This window comes from Herpailurus yagouaroundi, unplaced genomic scaffold, assembly GCF_014898765.1.
Source record: "Herpailurus yagouaroundi ecotype Mexico unplaced genomic scaffold, PumYag 140, whole genome shotgun sequence".
In the NCBI taxonomy this organism is placed as follows: domain Eukaryota; kingdom Metazoa; phylum Chordata; class Mammalia; order Carnivora; family Felidae; genus Herpailurus; species Herpailurus yagouaroundi.
The window spans coordinates 43,961,246-43,982,960 of record NW_024412395.1 but is presented as its reverse complement, the minus strand read 5'-3'; the positions used below and the strand labels follow the sequence as shown (position 1 = coordinate 43,982,960).

General features: G+C 39.1%; 1 protein-coding gene across 2 annotated transcripts in view; it reads right to left on the bottom strand.

The window, feature by feature from the left end:
• The window catches only part of GCA (grancalcin), a 35,763-nt gene that overhangs the window by 13,379 nt on the left and 669 nt on the right, over positions 1 to 21,715 (bottom strand). The window contains exons 2-6 of one of the 2 annotated variants that reach the window (XM_040475210.1): positions 21,248 to 21,385; positions 12,610 to 12,774; positions 8,978 to 9,047; positions 1,916 to 1,959; positions 1,477 to 1,624 (exon numbers count right to left, since the gene is read on the bottom strand). In XM_040475210.1, coding sequence (XP_040331144.1) covers positions 1,477 to 1,624; positions 1,916 to 1,959; positions 8,978 to 9,047; positions 12,610 to 12,774; positions 21,248 to 21,367 — 547 coding nt within the window. In that variant the 5' untranslated portion in view covers positions 21,368 to 21,385. Of the gene's footprint in view, positions 1 to 1,476; positions 1,625 to 1,915; positions 1,960 to 8,977; positions 9,048 to 12,609; positions 12,775 to 14,835; positions 15,084 to 21,247; positions 21,386 to 21,715 lie in introns of those variants that run through there. The other variant, XM_040475211.1, reaches the window with a different exon arrangement.

The following is a 21,715-nucleotide window of genomic DNA, read 5'->3' as shown; positions in this document are numbered from 1 at the left end:
CTCTCAAAATAAATAAATAAAGTAAAAATTAAAAATAGAAATACCATATAATCCAGTAATTCCAATACTGGAATATTTCCAAAGAAAAGGAAGGCACTAATTCAAAAAGATATGTGCAGCCCTGTATTTACTGCAGCGTTATTTACAATAGCCAAATTATGGAAGCAACCAAAGTGTCCATCAACCAATAAATGGATAAAAAAGATGTGGTACATATATACAATGAAATATTACTCAGCCATATAAAAGAATGAGATCTTGCCACTTGCGACAAATGGATGGACCTAGAGGGTATTATGGTAAGCGAAATAAGTCAGAGAAAGTCAAATACCATATGGTTTCAAAAATATATGGAATTTAAAAAACAAAACAAAGAAAAAAGGAACAAACAAAAAAGGCCCTTAAGTATAGAGAACAAACTGGTGGTTACCAGAGGGGAGATAAGTGGTACAAACTTCCAGTTACGAAATAATTAAGTCACCCCAGGGGCGTCTGGGTCGCTCAGTCAGTTAAGCATCCAACTTTGGCTCAGATCGTGATATCGCCGGTTATGAGTTCGAGCACCGCATCAGGCTCTGTGCTGACAGCTCAGAGCCTAGAGCCTTCTTCAGATTCTGTGTCTCCCTCTCTCTCTGCCCCTCCCCTGCTTGTGCTCTGTCTCTTTCTCACAAATAAACAAACATTTAAAAAAAATAAAAAGGGGTTCCTGGGTGGCTCAGTCGGTTAAGCATCCAACTTCAGCTCAGGTCATGATCTCACAGTTCACAAGTTTGAGCCCCATGCTGGGCTCTGTGCTGACAGCTCAGAACCTGGAGCCTGCTTTGGATTCTGTATCTCCTTCTCTCTCTGCCCCACCCTTGCTTACTCTTCCTCTCTTTTTCTCTCTCAAAAATAAATAAACATTAAAAAAAATTTTAAACAAAATAATTAAGTCACCCTGAAAAATACAGCATAGGGAATAGAGTCAATAAGATCATAATATATGTTGTATGGTTACAGACGGTGAATATACTTGTGATAAGCACTGAGTAATGTATAGAACTGTTGAACACCTATACGGATACGAATAGAAATGCTGTATTCTTGAAATTAATATAACACTGCATATTAATACTTCCAAAAATCTGGCAAAAATAAAATAAATAATTAGACACCTCAGCAAATTAAAAAAGAATATACTATAAATGGTGGTTACCCACAATTAGAGGAATGCATTTTAATATACTCAACAGAGGAAATTCAGAAATTAATTTTATCAACCACAATGTATAAAAAAGATCATCTTTAAAAAAAAATAGATAAAATGGTTTTGTTAAAAGTCTTCAGTCAGAATTCATCTACAATCTTCAAATCAAACTGGGCAACAGCTGGTGAAATAATAGATTCCTTTGTCACTTAACAAATTAAAACAGTTAAGATTCATTTCATCAAAGAACAATTATCTGGATAGATTCTAAAGAATTTTAACATTCTTACCCATAGCAGCGATGGCTTGATTCAATTCATGATGTTCCACTGTGCCACTTTGGTCTTGATCAATAGTCATGAAGTTTTGCTTCCAGGCATTAAGAGCTGCCCAAAGTTCTTTGAATTCACTAAACCTCATTTTTCCTGTGTAATCTCTCTGATAGTTTTATTAATAAAAATAAATTTTGATACCAATGAGAATTTACTTGACCCAAAGCTGTAAATCATTGACTAAAAAACTATTAGTATGCTTCTGCAAGTTAGCTAAATTCAGCATATGAATAGATTTCTACTTCAAAATGGAAGAGCATGGAATTCAAACAGAATCTTACAAAGTATTTTTAAAGTCTCTAATTTACTGTAGTCATATACAGCCAACAATTGCTTAGTTATATTCAGAAAACAATTATTCCATATTCTAGTATTTTCTATTTTTACTCAAGGATACATCCAACATGGCGATCATAATTCTGCAGGTTTCCAAACTGAAGGCTGTAAAACATATTTATTATTTGAATTGGAGTCTGCCCAATTTTATCTATGTAAAATTATGACAATTACTATTTTATAAAACAAAATGTTTAAAAATTGCCAAAAATACACAGTCACCCCATCAACAAACTTTGAATGCTTATGCATCCATAGTAAAAAAAAAAAAAAAAAAAAAAAAAGGACTAAAATAAAAATTACTACTACTCCAAACTATTCACATCTAGTAAGGGGATTTGGTAGTTATATAAGCAATTATAAAATAACTGAAAATTATTGTCACAGGGGAAAGGAGGGCTTTGATCTTCCCAACACAAACGACGAGCAGGTTTTTAAATAGAAATCTGACATATACGGAGTACACAAAACACGAAAGATGTAGAGATGTGATTAAAGTTTGAGATGAAGGACTGGCTTGTGATGACATCTAAAGGGAGAAGAGGGTCAGATCATGAAAGTCTTGAATGCCACCCTAAAGATTTAGACCAAGGGAAGTCACTGAAGAATTTTACAGAGCAGAGGGGCAATTCTAAAATTTCCATTACAGAAATACTCATTTACATTAAACAGACTGCAGAGTAAAGTAAGATGAACCCGGATGTAGGTAAATCATTTGCTAGTTTACTGCAATCAATCAAGTAAAAATGTGAACTTCTGATCTGAAGCAGCTGTTTTCCCTTGGGCAAGGGAAAAGGCAGGAAGAAAAAATATAAACTATCTTAATATCATGGGTTATTAGAAATATTAACATTTTCATATTTATAGAACTATAACTGAAGACTCACAATAAGTAGAATTTTTCTAATCCTTATCACAATTATATTGAATTAGTATGCTGATTTACCTCATGACTTATTATATCAGTCTTGAGAAAAGAAATATTACATCAGTACAGTTTAGGTAGCTTACCAAGTTCTTACTCTTTGCTCCTTAAAATGAATAAATGAATAAATAAAAATGCTTAAAACTATCTTATTTTGTTATTTGATGTTAGCATATTTTGAAATTTTTATGAGAAAAAATATTTCAGCTAAATTTTAGACCTATTAAGAAAAAAAATCATAAAACATTCTACAAGTTAAAATAGCTGATTTTCTTTAAATGTTTTTTTTTTTTTAAATTTTTTTTTCAACGTTTATTTATTTTTGGGTCAGAGAGAGACAGAGCATGAACGGGCGAGGGGCAGAGAGAGAGGGAGACACAGAATCGGAGACAGGCTCCAGGCTCTGAGCCATCAGCCCAGAGCCCGACGCGGGGCTCGAACTCACGGACCATGAGATCGTGACCTGGCTGAAGTCGGACGCTTAACCGACTGCGCCACCCAGGCGCCCCTTTAAATGTTTATTTAATATAGTGTCAATGTTAGAATAGGTGGTTATAATATTTTCAGATGGATAATTCAACAGACACTCGATGAGTATTCACTATGAACCAGGTAGCAAGATTTTGTGATTTTACATAAACATACAAAGGTATTATAGTCCCAATTTACAAATGAAGAAACAGAGGCCCAGAATAATAAAGTTTCCCAAGTCATAAAGCCAGTAAGTGGAAAAGTCAATACAGGAGCCCAGTCCTCCTTCAAATCCTGTTCAGGTGGGAAGAAGCAGGGTGGCAAAGTTTCCATGAACAATCCCTGGATGGCATTCCATCATTTTGTCAGGCAAATGGTATGTTTTGCTTTCAAGTTAACATGGCACCCATCCGTTATGTGGGAGAATCTCAACAGATGATAACAAATGGCAAGAACTGAGTCTTCATATAAGCATACCTTCAATCATAAAATAAGATTGAATGTATATGTACAGAAGATTAAATATTTTTGACAAAGAATAGAGAAGAATTTTTAGGAAAGTTCATATATTTTTAATACCCCATTGTAATGGGAAAAAATTAAATTTCTAAAGTCATAAACCATTAGAAATAGGAGAATAAGAGAACATAAAGGAAAAGAATTGTAAAATAGTAAGATGAATGGAAGTTAACTGACGTAGATAGGAGAAAGTGACCATGAACATGCAATAAGAAAAGCTGAAAAGTAGCCTAGTTATCCAGGGGAAGACCCCAAACATGTTTAAGAACTGGTAGTATTTCTAAATATGGGTGTGCAGGTAGAGATAAAAACAGAATAACCAATTGAATATCTGTTTAAAAAGTATCTACAGGGGCGCCTGGGTGGTGCAGTCGGTTAAGCGTCCGACTTCAGCCAGGTCACGATCTCGCGGTCCGTGAGTTCGAGCCCTGCGTCGGGCTCTGGGCTGATGGCTCAGAGCCTGGAGCCTGTTTCCGATTCTGTGTCTCCCTCTCTCTCTGCCCCTCGCCCGTTCATGCTCTGTCTCTCTCTGTCCCAAAAAAGTAAATAAACGTTGGGAAAGAAAAAAAAAAGTATCTACAGCCCCCAAATCCCTCCTTGCCTTAGCTCTGTAGATGGATACTATGTCTATTCTCACATCAGCAGAAGTCTGGCAATTTGCTGTCTGGAGAGTTCTTCCAATTTCAGGGTATCAGGCACATATATGAAGCCCTAACTACTAACCAATGACCAGTAACCCTTAACCTCTAGCACTGATACTAACATTGACTCTAACATTAACCCTAACACTAACCCTCTAGAGAGGTCTCTGCACAACAGGATAACAGTTATATACCCTAACAATAATCCTAACACTAACCGCTAACCCTTAACCCCTAATACTAACACTAATCCTAATCCTCACTATAACTCTAACCCTAAAAGTAACCTTAGATAGGAGAAAGGGGCTTCCTGAATACATGGTAAGAAAAGCTTTGAGAAGCAGCCTAGTAATCCTGGGGAAGAATCTCAAAATTTAAGAATCTGTAGTATTTCTAAATATGGGTGTGAAGGTAGAGATAAAAACAGAAGGACCAATTGATGATTTATTTAAAGAGGATACAGAGGGGCGCCTGGGTGGCGCAGTTGGTTAAGCGTCCGACTTCAGCCAGGTCACGATCTCGCGGTCCGGGAGTTCGAGCCCCGCGTCAGGCTCTGGGCTGATGGCTCAGAGCCTGGAGCCTGTTTCCGATTCTGTGTCTCCCTCTCTCTCTGCCCCTCCCCCATTCATGCTCTGTCTCTCTCTGTCCCAAAAATAAATAAACGTTGAAAAAAAAAATAAAATAAAGAGGATACAGAGCCCCAAATTTCCTCCTTGCCTCAGCTCCATAGATGGATGTCATGTCTATGCTCACACCAGAAGTTGGGGGACTTACCATCCAGAAAGGTTTTTGAAGTTCAGGATGCCAGGAACATATTCAAAGGCCTCACCACTAACCAATAACCACTAAGCCCTAACCCCCAACCCTGATACTAACATTCACCCTAATATTAACCCTAACACTAATCTTCTGGACAGGTCTCTGAATAGCAGGATACCAGGGACATACCCTAACATTAACCATAATCCTAACTCTAATTTTAACCACTAACCAGTAACCTACAACCCCTAACCCTAACACTAACACTAATCCTGACTCCAACCTTAACCCTAGAGATGAGAAAGGGGCTTTCTAAGCACAGTTTTTCTGATTAAAAAAAAAAAAAAGAAGAAAAAAACAAAAACAAAAGGTGAGCAGCAGTCTAGCTATCCATGAGAAGACCCCAAACATTTAAGAATTGGCAATATTTCTGAAAGTGGATGCAAAGGCAGAAATAAAAACAGAAGGACAAATTGAATATCCATTGAAAGAGTATTTAGAGCACCAAATCCCCTCCTTGCCTCAGCAGTATAGATGGCTACGATGTCTATTCCCACCCAAGCAGAAGTCCAGGGATTTACTGTCCGGAGAGATCTCTCAACAGCAGGATACCAGGCACACACCCAAAGTCTTCAAACCTAACCTCTAACCTGTAACCCTAACCTTAACCCTAAGACTATCCCTAATCCAAACTTTCTGGAAAGGTCACTGAACTCCAGGATACAAGGCAAATACAAGTACAGTAATGCTAAACCTAATGCAAACCCTAACCATAACCCTAGAGCTGAGAAAGTGCCTTTTACATACATGATACAAAAAGTTGAGAAGCAGCCTAGCTCTCTTGGAGAAGATGCCAAACATTTAAGAACTGTGTGTGAAGGTAGAGATGAAAACAGGAAGACCAGGTGAATATCTATCTAAAGAGTATTTAGGGACCCAAATCTCCTCCTTGCTTCAGATTGGTAGATAGCTGCCATGTCTATTATCACCCCAGCAGAAGTCTGTGGATTTATTGTCTGCAGAGGTCTCTGAATTGTAGGATACCAGGCACATTGCCTAAAACTGACCCTGACCCTAAGGCTAACACCCCTAACCTAACGCTACCCAAGATCTGAGAAAGTGGCTTTCTAAACATATAAGAAAAGCTGTGGAGCATCATACTTATCATAAAGAAGACCCCAAACATTTAAAAATTGGTAGTATTTCTGAAAATGAATGTGAAGTTACAGATAAGAAGACAACTGAGAATCATTTAACGAGTATTTACAGCCCCACATCCCATCCATAGCTCAGCTGTATATAAGGCTCACATGTCTCTTCTCACCCAGGCAGAACTCTGGGATCTTATTCTCTGAAGTGGTCTCTTAACTGAAAGATTCAAGGCAAAGACCCAAACCTTTCACACCGAACACACAATCCCTAACCTCTAACCCTAACCTTCACCCTAAGACTGTCCCTAACCCTAAGCCTCTGGAAAGGACTCTGAACTCCAGGATAACAGGCATATGCACTAACATTATCCCTAACCCTAACCCAAACCCTAACTGTAACCTTAGATCAGAGAAAGTGGCGTCTGAACGCATGATAAGAAAAGCGGAGGAGCATCATACTTGTCCTGGGGACAACCTTGAACATTTAAGAATTGGTAATATTTCTGAAAGTGGGTGTGAAGGTAGAGATAAACATGGAGCCAATTAAATATCTACTTAAAGAGCATTTAGAGCCCCCAAATCCCCTCCCTGCCTCAGCTCAGAGGATGGCTGCAATGTCTATTTTTACCTCATCAGAAGTCTTGGTACTTACATTGTGGCGAGGTCTCTGAACTGCAGGATATTCCTCCATACCCAAATCCCTAAACCCTACTTCTGAAGCCCTAATGCTAATCCTCACCTTAATCCTAAACCTCTGGAGAGATCTCTGAACTGCATGACACCAGGAACATAGTAGAACCCTAATCCACAACCCACAACCCTTAACCCCTAACCTCTAACCATACACACTAACTAAAACAAACCCTAACTGCCACCCTCTGGAGATGTCTCTGAACTGCAAAACACCCGGAACATACACTAGCATTAACCGTGACCCTAACCATAACCCTAACCCTAATCTTAACTCCAATGCTAGGCCCTGACCCTTGACGTGAGAAAATGGCTTCAGAACACACAAGAAAAGCTGACAAGCAGCCTACTTATCCTGGAGAAGACCCCACAAACATTTATCAATTCGTAGTATTTCTGAAAATGGGTGTGAAGGTAGAGATAAAAACAGAAGGACCAACTGAATATCTATTTATGGAATATTTAGAGCACCAAATCCCCTCCTTGCCTTAGCTCCTTAAGATGTCAGCAATGTCTATTCTAACCTCAGGAAAATCCTGGGAATTTATACTCTGGAGAGGTCTCTAAATTCCAAGACACTAGGCATACCCAAGCCCCTAAGCTCCATCCCCTAACCCCTAACCCCTAACCTTGAACCTTAACTCTAACCATCTGGAGAGGTCTCTCGACTGTACAATACCAGACACACACCCTAACCCTAACCCTCACCCTAATCTTAACCCTAAATCTGAAAAAGTGGCTTCCTAAACACACGACAAAAAAGCTGAGAAGCAGCCTAGTTATCCTGGGAAAGACCTCAAACACTTAAGAGTTGCTAGTATTTCTGAAAATGGGTGTGAAGGTAGACCTAAAAACAGAAGGACCAACTGAATACCTACTTAAGAAGTATTTAGAGCCCTAAAGCCCGTTCTTGCCTCATCAGTAGATGGCTGCCATGTTGATTCTCACTCCAGGGCAAGTCTGGGGTTTTATTCTCTGGAGAGGTCTCTGAACTGCAGGCACATATCCTAACCCTATCCCTAAACTCTAACACTAACACTAACCTATCTAGCAAAAACAAGGTATTTAAATAACTGTTTATCAAAGACTGAGAACCCTCCTGGGTCCTCTATCCTCTTTTCCTACCAAACAACCAGCCCAAAAGGAAATCCCAAAATACGCTGATTCTCATTGTTGCACGACAAACTGCCCCACCAGGCTACCAGACATTGAAGCCTATAGTGAATACCAAACCAACACCTTGGAGCTTCTCGCCTGCATTTCAGTTAAATATGTACGACAAGGATCAGCACACCTGAGAAAAGCATCTAACATGAAAGACAACCAAACAAATAAACTGGAAAAAAAAACTGGAGAAAACACAGTTTACAAAAGAAGAAAAAACTTTGAAAAATACATTAACAGTTTCAGAGAGATAAGGGAAGACTTCACCTACATGAAAAAAGAAGAGAAGCTCTTGGATTTTAAGAATATGATAGCAGAATTAAAACATTCATAGAAGGGGGGCACCTAGATAGCTCAGTTGGTTGACTATGTGATTCTTGATTTCAGCTCAGATGACGGTCTCAGGGTTGCTGAGATCAGGCCCTGAATCAGGCTCTGCACAGACAGCATGGAGCCTTCTTGAGATTTTCTCTCTCCCTCCCCTGCTCTTGCTCTCTCTCTCTCTCTCTCTCTCAAAATAAATAAATAAACTTTAAAAAAAAGAAAACTAAAATCTATAGTGATAAAAGTATGTTATTTTGAGATCTGGAGGCAAATTTCAAGAGTCACCTGAAAAAGCTGAATGAAATTTCGTCTAGGAGTAGTTAATGTCAGGGAGACAGTTATGTACAAGGAACACAAGGAACAGTTATCTTCACAATAAGCTTTGCAGAATTATTGGATTCTTTAAATTATGGGCATGTATATCTGTGATAAAAAGATTTTGTTTAATATTTTAAATACGGGGGTGGGGGAGATCTCACGAGAGTAAGTTCCACTAATTCCAGACTGTGTCAAACATTTCTGAAGTTCCTCAGCATCCACTTCACCATCCTGTTAAAAAATAATTATAGTCTGATTTAATGCACAGCTGTATAAAATCACATTAAAGTGCTGACTGGCTGTTCTAGGCCAATCAACAGACATGCATTTTTTAAAACATTATTATCAACTACAAAATTAAGACAGACAAGTATTGACAACAAAGGCAAATTACAGAAGAGCATACAAAATAAATAATTTTTCACAAATTATATTCTATTAATTTTTAAGCACTCCAAATACAATCTATTTTCTCTACTCCTGAGAAACAACATAATCACTCTGACCTATAGTAGGTCAAAATAACATCTGTTGAAAGTCATTGGAACTCTAGTTAAAACAGAAAATCGATCAAAATGTGTTCAGAACAGTCTCAGACACATTCCCTTAATGCCCCTTTCATGGGGGGGATTATTTCTAAGGGATACTGAGGTTGTAACCACTCAAGCAGTAATCGGGAGGAGAGAATCCCTTCCCCCCTCCAACATTACCCCCAGTCATCCGGCATCTTGTTGTTATTCTTCTGATTACTGCCCAAACATTCTTGTTTGAACTTATTGTGGGAAATAATTTTTTTTTTAAACACAAACAAGAAATCACAACCAAAGTAAAATAGGTTGAATATTTTCATCATGTTTCAGTACCTCACCCTATTTTCTATAAAAATATACAGAGCAATTTACTTGGAAGCATCACAGACATTGTCATAAGTGCAAAAAAATTAGCTCTGAGGAAGGATCAGGGAGGCAAATTTAAAACACAAACTTTTTAAGCGTTCATTTTTGTAAGAGACCCAAGAAATGAAAAAAAAATGTTTCCAAACTACTTCTAAGAAGTATCATAAACACTCATATCTTAATGGATCTTTAGCAGGGAATTCCTTACAACAAAAATTTCAGTAGAAGAAAAGATTCCAGTAGTTCTAGCAGGAATAAAAAGCATTCTTTCCAATGGATCATCCATGTGCCTACAAAGAGTATCTAAGTGTTCCTTCCTCTGCCACGCATAGTTTTGAGATTTCTCTTATAAATTTTTAAATTCTTTAGTAAGAGAATTGTACTTTATAAAATCACCATTTGTTTAGAACCAAAGCTAGGTTAGAAATTTTTCCTCCAATGATAAAGACCTTAGAAGGAATTTTTATTTAAACAATTGCCTACCTCCCTATTATATCAAATCACTATTATATTTCAAGACTTTGAAAAATTAGGCATACACTTCTAACATGATTGGAGAAGAAATCATCAGTAAACAACACCAAACCAACAAACAAAAACAATCAAGGAAGTCTACAGCTGCCACTGTCAATAGTATCTCCATGAAATGACGGCACAATGCCAGGTCATTGTCAATTATTGCACAGGAAATTTTAAAAGACAATCTTTTACAAATTATTAAATCAGAAGCAAAGGTAGGAAATCACTTTTCTCTCATTTTTTTTTTAAATGTATTCTATCTTCTAGTACGCTTAAGATAACATGGTTATAAATCACCTTTAACTTTCCTTAAGTGGGAAAATGATACTCCACCCGAGACTAACATTAGTGATAATAACTCAGCTTCATCAATTGTTTTCTCATTTATAAGAAATAACGCATTGTGTGAACATTAGGCTCAAACTTAAAACTTTCTAGAAAAGAGAAATTTGCATTTACTAAAAACCTTGACCAATCCAATTAAAATGAGGGAAATCAGTCCCATGTGGTCTGATGATGATTTCTGTTCAACCATGAGCTTCTCTAACATTTCATGGAAAAGCCCACTTACTGTACAGAAGACATTTCTCTGAATTATATACATTCAGAGACACAGAAGGGACCTTGAAGAGTACGGAAATTCTTTTGTAGGGAAAGAACAAAGATTACAGAGGAAGCAAAGTTGAACAGCAGTAGGTTCAAAAGACACACAGGAAAAGTCATTATAAATTCGGGTTAAGGAGTATAAAAATTATGTTAGTCTTTGTTAACCCTTTTTGAAGAGAGTGAAACTAAGAACAGTACAAACACAGCAAATTAGTGTTGATGATTTTAACATTGAAAGAGTTCAGAAGTCAAATAAAAGTCTCTAAATATATATGCCCAGTTCCTATGTTTTAAGTTATAATTTTATAAAATAGATTTTATAGTCAGTTATATATAACAGACTTATTCCCAGCATTACAGTACTTAAGAGTTCTTTGCAGATTGGAATGGTATAATGTAACCGTTAGCATTACAGTTAGCTGCAAACAATAGAAAATACTACCGAAGAGATTTAAACCAATAACGGTTCATTGTTTTGCACAAGAAGTCCAAGGCCAGGCAGAACAGGACTGTAAGGCAGCTTTAAGATGCCATCGATCTCTGCATTTTCCCACGTTTCTCATCCAAAGGACTTTATCTCAAGCTTGTTGACTCAAGGTACCAAGATGACTGCTGCACCTCCCAACTTTGAGTTCCCTTTCTAGGCAAGAAATAAGGAGCAAAAAAGGCCAACACCAGTTCCCAGGAGGGATTTTCTCCCTTAGAAAAGGAAAGTGTCCTAAAGAAACGGCACCTACATCTCAAGGGTCAGTCCTATGGCACGTGGCTACCTTTACTAATCACAAAGGTGTCCGGGATGGCACTGGGGCTTTTCCGACTACCACTACACAAGGGAAAAAGAGGTTGTGAATGGAATTGGGGTCACGAAAACAAAGTGTCTGCCACATATAATAATTCTGTGTGCATCCTCTATTTCCAGCCAAGTATATGGGACCTAGTGAACACTCAAGCGAAAGAATACCGAATGAAAAGTGTTATCAAAGTTCTGTGAAGTTCTAACTACTCAAAAAGTTTTCATCAATAAGTATAAACGAAGAGATACGGACTGTGACTAAGACTCAGTGTGAACCTGCCTCTTCTCATTTGTCTGGTAGTTGAACCTCCTTTCTGCCCTGTTTTCTTTACCTTTTCCCAATTTGCTTTACCTTCAAGTCTCTCCCAAACTATTCACAATTGAAAAGTCTCCTTTTGACGCTCTGCCCCAGCTTCCTCAAGGAGATTTACACGTAGACCTCTTTCCCCCAATCCTCTTTGGCTCAGTCACCATGCAGCATACCACACTGTTTCCTCTTTCAGTGAAATGAACAATGTGTCAGGTATCACACTAACAGAGTTTTAAAAAAATGAAGTAATTATGACTACCCTCATCTCTGATCTCAAGAGAAAAATCGGTCTAGGTAAGTTTAAATACAAATTTCATATACATTTAAAATGACACACTAAGTAACAGAGTTGACATTTCTTTTAAAAAGCAATCACTTCTTAAAACTGATATCTGTGGGGCACGTGGGAGGCTCAGTCAGTTAAGCATCGGATTTCAGCTCAGGTCATGATCTCACCATTCGTGGGTTCGAGCGCTGCGTCGGGCTCTATGCTGACAGCTCAGAGCCTAGAGCCTGCCTTGGATTCTGTGTCTCCCTCTCTCTTTGCCCCTCCCCTGTTCTTTGTCTCTGTCCTTCTCCCTCAAAACTAAACAAACATTAAAAAAAATTTTTTAAAACAAAAGCAAAAACAAAAACCCTGATATCTGTGCAATATATTTAGCATCTCACCTGTCCAGCAACAGCAGTGAAGTATGTCCACATGGGGTCTCCTGCTGAGGAATAACTGTCAGAATACGCTGGGTATCCACCAGGGAGCAGGTTTGGCCCTGTTCCTGGCATTGGTTGTCCTATCTGCAGCTGCATTCCTGGCATCTGACCGCTAAAATCTCCAAACTATAAGAGTGAAAAAAGTTAAGATTATAAATGCAAACATTATTTGTTATCCACTAAAGTAATATTTATGAGTTGTCTACTGAAAAGCAAGGATAGAAAGAGTTCCTAAAAAGCAACCAAATTCACTGTCACAAAAGCTGTTTGCTAAAAAATCCTAGATGTCTGGCATTAGGACATAATTCAGTTCACTAATATGTTGTCCGGCATCAAAGAAATGTAACAGAAGAAAGTACTCTCTAACCTTTAGGAACTTAGCAGATGAACATGACACACAATTTTTAAGTGTTTATCATCAACATCACTGAAATAAACAAAAGGCAAAGAAATACAAGAAAATTTCATCTATAGTCAAACTAACAAGTAGTATACCTCGGACACAGAAGAATACATGGTAAATACAACGAAACTGTGAACTAGTCATGCGCAACTGCATAAGGTGCAAACATCCTCTCCCCCAGAAAATATCCTTTTAAAAAGACACCAATAGGAGAACCAGGGTGGCTCTGTCCGACTTTGGCCTCCGACTTTGGCTCAGGTCATGATCTCATGGTTTGTGTGTTCCAGTTGTGAGCCGGGCTCTGTGTTGACAGCTCAGAGCCTGCAGCCTCCTTTGGATTCTGTGTCTCCCTCCCTCTCTGCCCCTCCCCCACTCGTGCTGTCTCTATCTCTCATAAATAAACTTAAAAAAAAATTTTTTAAAGACATCAATAAACAGATAAAGTGATAATTCCAACCACAGTCTTCAAAACTAGTAAGAATAGCAACACGAATACCGACAATAATAATGTACAGCTAATATTTACTGAGAGCTTTTTATAGGCCAGGTACTAAATACTTTCCGTTATGTGATTTGATTTTCCAACAACTTTATGAAGTATGAAAATACTATGTACGTTCTGCAGTTGAGGACCTAAAACTTCAAAAGGTTTCCTAAACTAGTAAGAAGTAAGACCGTGGTTAAAATGTAGACAGTCTGATGTTTGTTTCCTGCTACGGTATGGTTTCTCTCTACTTTTTTCACTTTGGAACTTGTTATAGATTTTTAAAACCTCAGAGAGGCATTTTATTGAGCATTTTTATGAGTCTGGAGGAGAAAGAAGTATCGAGATTGTTCATTATTCCATTTTGAACAAAACTCTTGACCTGATCCTTGAAGGATGAGTAGAGACTGCCAGAATGAAAAGAAAAAAAGAATTCTAAACTGGGGGGAGGAGAAGAGTGAAAAAGGTAGGATACTACCAATAGTTTGAAGAACTGCATCACTAGATGTGTACAGGGCAAAGGTATGGAGGAAATATTGGAACTCAGGAAATGCACTTCCAACTCCAGGAAATGCATGACTAGATCATGAAGCAATTAAGAAAGTAAACGGTAAATGTTAAAAGGATATAATGGATAAAAAACAAACAAAAATAGATGGAGGTTTTTTTGTTTGTTTGTTTTGTTTTTTAAGTTACTTCTTTGAAGAGAAGAGACCAATAAAAGGCCAAATTTAGGAATTAAAAAGAGTATATAACCACAATTACAACTTCCAACTCTCAAAGGTGATTTAGGATAAACAGTTATGTAAGAAAAAGTAACCTAACCCTGACCACTTCCCCCTAAAAATCTAGAACAGATTGCCCTTGGTTGAATAGCAAAAATTAGGTGCATTTTAGCATACCTTATTTATTCATAAGCAACTTAAAGGGAAGAAAACAAGAAGTGGTCAAAAAATCGGAAAGAGGACGTGTAGCAAAACTGGGGAAGGTGTGGGTCCACCACAAAACATCACTGAACAGGAAAAGGGTGCTTTGGTTCCTCTAAACCAAGAAGGCAATTTCTAAAAGCACAACACATCCCTGGCTCCACAAGGAGCACCTAAGGTGCCCCTCAGGGACCAGAAAACCTGCGGCTCCCCGCTCCCCTGTGCTTCCAGCACAGTGTAGTCTCAGCCCCGCTGAGTACGGGAGACTAGCTGCGCGAAGCAGAGACAGAAGGCGGACCCCTTAGGCTGGCACCGCCCGCAGGGACGCTCCACCTTGCAGGGGCGGAGGCTGCGGAGAAGCGGCCAAGACTCACCCCTCCTCCGTATCCTGGGTAGGCCATGACGAGTTGAATTAGCGTCCCCCGTCACCCTTTGAGTCAGCGTCCGCCCAACTGGAAGAAAGGAGGAGGAACCCACGCAGATGCAGGGCAGATGCAGAAGCAAGTGAGGCAGAAAGATGCGCTAGCCGCGGGGTTTACTTCCCTGCGACCGCCCCTTCCCGGAGTCGAACCCCGCCTTGCTCGGCTCCGATTGGCTGAGTCCCGTCCTTCGGGGCCCAAGCTACGGAAACTCGCGACTGCAAGGAATCTAATCCCACCCACCTCATCTCTGATTGGCCTCACGCACCCAGCCCCCCTCTTGCTCAGTTCCTATTGGCTCGCTCAGGTCTGGCGCTCTCTCCTCGCTAAACTGCAGAGAAGGCTTTGCTCCGGTAACTTACTTACTCTCCTTTTGGCAAGGGTCTCCAGGTTGAAGTTTCCTTTTCCTGAGAACCCCTAAACCCGCCAGTCCATGGTTTCTTTTAACCTACTCTTCCACTTTTTTGAGCTGTGCTTCCAAATATACATTTGTGAATTTCAAAACTTTCAGTTACTCACATTTATTTTTGCGTAATGTTGACGTCACATCATCAAACTTTGAAACCTTCATCATCTCTGCCCCAAGGGGAGTGCTTCTGAGCTAAAACCCACTTCATGCGAAATTTTACCAGGTTATTTGTAGTTTGATAGAGAAATGGCGAATAGAGTTGCCAGATTTAGCACATAAAAACACAGAATGTTCGGTTAAATTTCATTTTCAAATAAACGATGATTTTTTTTTTTTTTAATGTATGCAGGTCCCAAATATCACACGAGATATACACTTTTACTGAAACAATCGCTGTTTATACGTTAGTACACAGGATGGCCTGTATATTTTCTGGGAACTCTACCAATGACTCAACCTTTAGGCAAACTCTTTGGATATGCCCCTTAATTATATGCACCTAGCCAACAACTTGGTTTATATCACATGGTGAAAAAAGTTATTTTAATGTATTAAGTAACAGTATTTGATAGTTCTGCTATTCTCTGGAACTCAAATGAATTTTGTAGCTCTGGCTTTAAAAAGACCGTATGCACATACACACATGAGAGAACAGGATAGCTGTAGCTTTAGCTTAAAAATGGAAAAAAAAAAAAAAGAGCAGGATGATATTAGATCTGAAGAATATGACAACCAATAAAATGTATCTTAACATTTTAAGGATGGGGGATGAGATTTAGATATATATTAGCAGAGGAAAACAACCTTGCAAAGCTGAGTAACCATTGCCCAGCTACACAACAAAGAAGAAACATACCTTCTGAAATTTTATCAGGAAGAGGCAGAGAGAAAGGAAGATTGCTAATATACAGGAGACTCTTGAGAAAGTGTGTGTTTAGTTCCTCTAACACAATAAGAAATACTTTATGCTATAAAGTTAAATTAGTGGCATAAATAAAAAGATGATAAAACCTACTTGACAAAAGGAAAAACATATGACTGTTAAAGCATCAAGTGATAATGCATTACAAAGCAAAACAAATCATAGCAAGGTCTGATTCTAAATGATTAACTACATACTCAAATGCTCAGAAAGGATTGAGTGTTTTACATCTACAGTGTTAGTCTAAATCTCTGGTCAGAATTTTTGTGCATTTTTTTTTCATCATAATAGACTGCGTTTGTATTGCATTTGTGTATATCAGGGATCAAGTCTCCTTAGCTCTCTTGCATTGCTACAAATCTACTTTCAAAGATAGGGATAGTATTTCCCTCAAGGGCAGAGAAATTTGTTGCAAGCTAACAAAGATACTCTCTCCCTCCAGAGCAAAGTTTGGGTAGGTTTGCTAGCAAGAAATTCCAAAACTTGCAGTTCCTCCATTCTGATACAAACTAACTGCTTGCACAGCACTTGCCTGGCAGGTCCAGCTCACACTGAGGGATTTGGGAGCATGAGGAATCTATGGGAGCCTGAAGCTCACACTGCCTGTTGTGCTATGAATAATAAAATCCTTTGTCTCTGACAGAGGAATCTCATGCATCTGCAACTTCTATGAAACTGTGACAGGCTACTTGTTGGCTTACAAGTGAGATAAAATGTCAAATCCTTCACAGTTCTTGGCAGTGGAGCTACAGAGCTACCTAGGGAAGTTCCTACCAAAGGGTAGCAGAAGATGCCGTTCCAAAATATGCCACTTTGGCGTAAGTATTATTTTGAATTGAAAGCAACTGAGAAGAAGCAGATACAAGAAAAGCTCCTGCCTTCCCTGAATTTGCCTAAAATCATGCCATAAATTTACAAAAGTGTCCTTCCTCCCTCTCAACCAGGAAGGACAAAGATGATTCCTGCGACAACTTAGACCCTTATCAATGGAGAAGATGCCGACATAAATCTGCATAACAAATCTTACACTTGATTACACTGCTTTTCCAGGCAACCTCCCCACAATTAGTCTCCCCCTCACCTTTCTTCCTTTTCTCTTTAGCTGAAAATGGTATCTAAGCTTGAATCACCTCTGAAAGTTATTAATTTTTCCCTGGGTATCTCCCATGTATACGTGAGGATACATGTTATTAAACATCTGGGTTTATTCTGTTGGTAATCTGTTTTTTATTACAGGGGTGTCAGCCAAGAACTCAGAAAGGTGAAAGGAGAATTACTTTACCTCTTGTACAGAACACCACTGTCTGCAGCATCTCTCTAAACCTAGTATTTCAAATTATAAATTTTCTAGTATAGGAATTTAAAAATTCAAATGAGCCCATAAAGAGGTTTTTTTAAGTATATAGTAATGAAAATTTACCTCCACGATTCAGTTAATATTGTATGACCAATGTCGTTTTATGAAAATGTAAAAACACAATGTTTTGTAAAAAAAAAAAAAAATGTAGAACATTACATTTCTAAAATGTAAAAAAAAAATCCAATTTTAAATTATACATTTTCTTTTCTGAAAACACTCCATTATTCTATAAAAATAGCTGCTTACAGAGTGAATACCGTGTAACAGGCACTGTGTGCTGTGATGAGCTGTTGCTCAAAACAGCGCCATCAGGTATATACTATTATTATCTCCATTTCACAAATGTGAAAAGTATGGTGGAAAACTGTATATCACTTGCCCAGAGTTGCATAGTTGGTAGCAAAGCTGAGATTAGAACTCAGGCCACCTTGGCTGCAGAATGTCATCTCTAACAATGCATTTTCCCTTCCCTGCCCACTCCCCACCGTATCATCTTAAAATACAGTAAAAATGATTTACACTATAGGAGAAAATGGTTTAAGGAGTAGAAAAACAGCACACCAATAACTAGACAAGTGGACAAGAAAATTCATTGTTTTGACTAAGATGAGCCAATCAAATTACTTCTCTTACACAAGATACAAGTTTTCTGGTGAGCATTAAGCTTTCATGATTATGTCTACTTATGGTATTTCTTCCTAATCTTCTTGAACTTTGGTCTTACCATAAATTTAGATATTAAACTAACCAGTAAAATACAAACACTGAATTAATAATGTTTTCCTTTCCTATCTGTTGCTACCTCATTTTTCTTTCCCTCTATACCGGGGGGTTCCCCCCCGGGGTGGGGGAGTAGGGAGTAGGGATAGGAGAGACAGGGACATAAGCGCCAAGCGTAAAATTTTAATGCTCCTCAGCAAACTTCAGTTGCAGAGCCAAAGGCTACCTCTCTCACAGAATTTATTTATATATGCTAAATACTATAACAAGACATACCGACTAATGAAAAACAACATTACAGGAGCTTATTTTATATCATTAAGAAATTTCACTTAGACTGATTCATTTATTCAAAAAATTATTGAACATCTATAATGTGGCACTGGTTTAAATAAGAAAAAAAATACACCAGGGTTGGAGGAAGTTTTGTACTTCTGGACGTTACGTTCTGGTAGAGAGAACAAACAAAAAGTGAAGACAATAAATCAAGTCTGTGGTATGTTAGGAGAGGATAAGTGCTGTGGAAGGAAAGGAAAACAAAAGCTGGGTGGTGGAGTAAGGTGACAGAGCAAGTTGCTCAAGGTAACCTCATTGAGAAGGTGAAGTTTGAGCAAAGACTTGACCTGAGTAAGTTAGACATGTAGTAACCTGCAGGAAGAATGTTCCAGCAAAACTAGAGCTACAGTTCTAAGGCAGAAGCCTTCTGACCTGGCAGAGAACAGCAAGGAGACCAGTGAGTCTGGTGTGGATGGAGCCAGAGGGAAAGTCTAATAATGGTTACAGAGGAGGGGGAATGGGGCAGGTCACCCTGGGCCTTTATTAGGCATTGTAAAGACTTTATACTCTGGGTGAGATTAAGAACCCACTGAGGGTTTGGGGCCTTAGCAGAACATAATATGATTTAATTTGTAAAAGATCACTCTTCCAGCTGTGTTGACAATAGACTGAAGGGGGTTAGCATAGAAGAAGCAAGGAGATCCAGGGGCGCCTGGGTGGCTCAGTCAGTTGAGCGTCCGACTTCAGCTCAGGTCATGATCTCGAGGTCTGTGGGTTCAAGCCCTGTGTCAGGCTCTGTGCTGACAGCTTGGAGCCTGGAGCCTGCTTCAGATTCTGTCTCCCTCTCTCTCTGCCCCTCCCCTGCTCATGCTCTGTCTCTCTCTCTGTCAAAATGGATAAACATTAAAAAAAAAAAAAAAAAAAAAAAAGCAAGGAGATCTGATAGCAATCTGTTGGTAATTTAGAGATGGTGGTGTTTACCAGGGTAAGCAGCTGAGATGGGAGATGTGGTGAAATTATTTTTTATTTTTAAGGTAAGGTACTGATGTTTTCGATTTGCCCTTTACTTTTTTTTTGTTAATGTTTATTTATTTTTGAGAGTGAGACAGACAGACAGAGTGCAAGCTGGGGAGGGGCAGAGAGAGAGGGAGACACAGAATCTGAAGCAGGCTCCAGGCTCTGAGCTGTCGGCACAGAGCCCGATGCGGGGCTCGAACCCACAGTGAGATCGTGACCTGTGCTGAAATCAGACGCTTAACCGACTAGCCACCCAGGTGCCCCTAGATTTGCCCTTCAATGACATGGTGATAAATAACTCTCTCCTTGACCAAACTCTAGCCGGGTTCTTCTGAGCTCTCTTCTTGACTAAGCCTTAATCCTGGCCTATAAAGAATTGAACAAACACTAACATAGTTTGACAGCTCCAGGCTGCATCCCTAGGATGACTGTAGCTCCCTTTAAAGTACTTATCTCAGAGAACTCAAGCCTGCCCAAAGAATTTACTGTTTGTTCCAGCCAACATCTGAAGATCGGGCCTACTCTCCTAGTCTCTGTGAGAGGGTAGGAGCCTAACTTGGAGAAACGCCAGCAGACAAACCCAGATGTGTTTCACATCGACTAAACCCCTCTTACTGCTTTTTGTAATTTTTCTTTTTCCTGACACTATAAAGCCCCCACTTACTCCTTTCCTATTCTCTCACTCTCCCTTTTATTTTTTTATTTATTTAAAAAAAAATTTTTTTTAACGTTTATTTATTTTTGAGACCGAGAGAGACAGAGCATGAATGGAGGAGGGTCAGAGAGAGGGAGACACAGAATCTGAAACAGGCTCCAGGCTCTGAGCTGTCAGCACAGAGCCCGACGCGAGGCTGGAACTCACGGACCGCGAGATCATGACCTGAGCCGAAGTCGGCCGCTTAACCGACTGAGCCACCCAGGCGCCCCTCTCACTCTCCCTTTTAAATACCCTGTCACTTCTGTACAAATCAAAGTTGATTTCCATCCACTCTGGACATTTTTCCCCATTATTGTTATTGTAAATATTTCCCTATTATTTAGTATAAATAGTATATTATGGATTAAAATCATCCTTACCACTTTAGTCCTGCTTTGTTTATCTTTGCCAATGGTAAAGACCAAGGAAGAGTTGTTTGGGGTGGCCAAATCAAAACTCAATACGGTACATGTGAGACTTGGGATGTCTGTGAAACTAGGTGATAGTGTGACGTAGGCTGTTGATCTAATAGGCTGGATGGAGTGAACAGCTTAGCTAGTGATGGTTCGTACCAACCACCCAGCATCTGTATCTTAATGAACCTTGCTATTCTCCACTTGTTACATATGCAGCAACTGTTGGGAGGTAGGGAAGAACTTGGTGGGACGTGGAAGGTATTCCTCCAAAGTGTCTTAAAGTGAAAATTAATTGCTAATGCTGGTAATGAAATAAGAGGGGCCCAAGAAATGAATACCCCTTACATCATTTTCCTAGAAATTAATAACAGAAATAGATTTATGACCTAGTAGATAAAAGGTATAGCTTACTACATATGCAAAATGATTCTGGCAAATTTTCAGTCCATGTAGTTTGAGAAACTACACACACACACAGTGTCTCAGCTGATGCTGCCATAACAAAACACCATAGACTGGCTGACCTAAAGAACAGGAGTTTATTTCTCACAATTCTGGAAACTGAAGGTCCAAGATCAAGGTGCCGGCAGGGGCAGTGTCTGGTCAGAACTCTCTCCTTGGGTTGCAGATGGCCGCCTTCTTGCTGTATCCACACATGGTTCTTCCTCATTCTTGCTCTGTCCTCTGACTATGTGGGTGGAGAGAGACAGAGGAAGTAAGTTCTCTGTTGTCTCTTCTTATACGGGCATTACTCCCATCGTGAGAGTTACACCTTCCTCATCTCATCTAAACCTAATTACCATCCAATGATTCCCAATATCATTACACTGGGGCTTAGGCTTCAACAAATAAATTTTAGGGGGGCACAGTTCCATCTATATAGCACACCAAATCTGGAAGGTGAGGAAGAGGAAATATGTCCATACGTTAGTCATAACGTCCACTGTTGTGTCATCACCTTAGATCTGCCCTAGTATTTGTTTATCTATTTTATGCTAAAATGTATTCATACGGATTT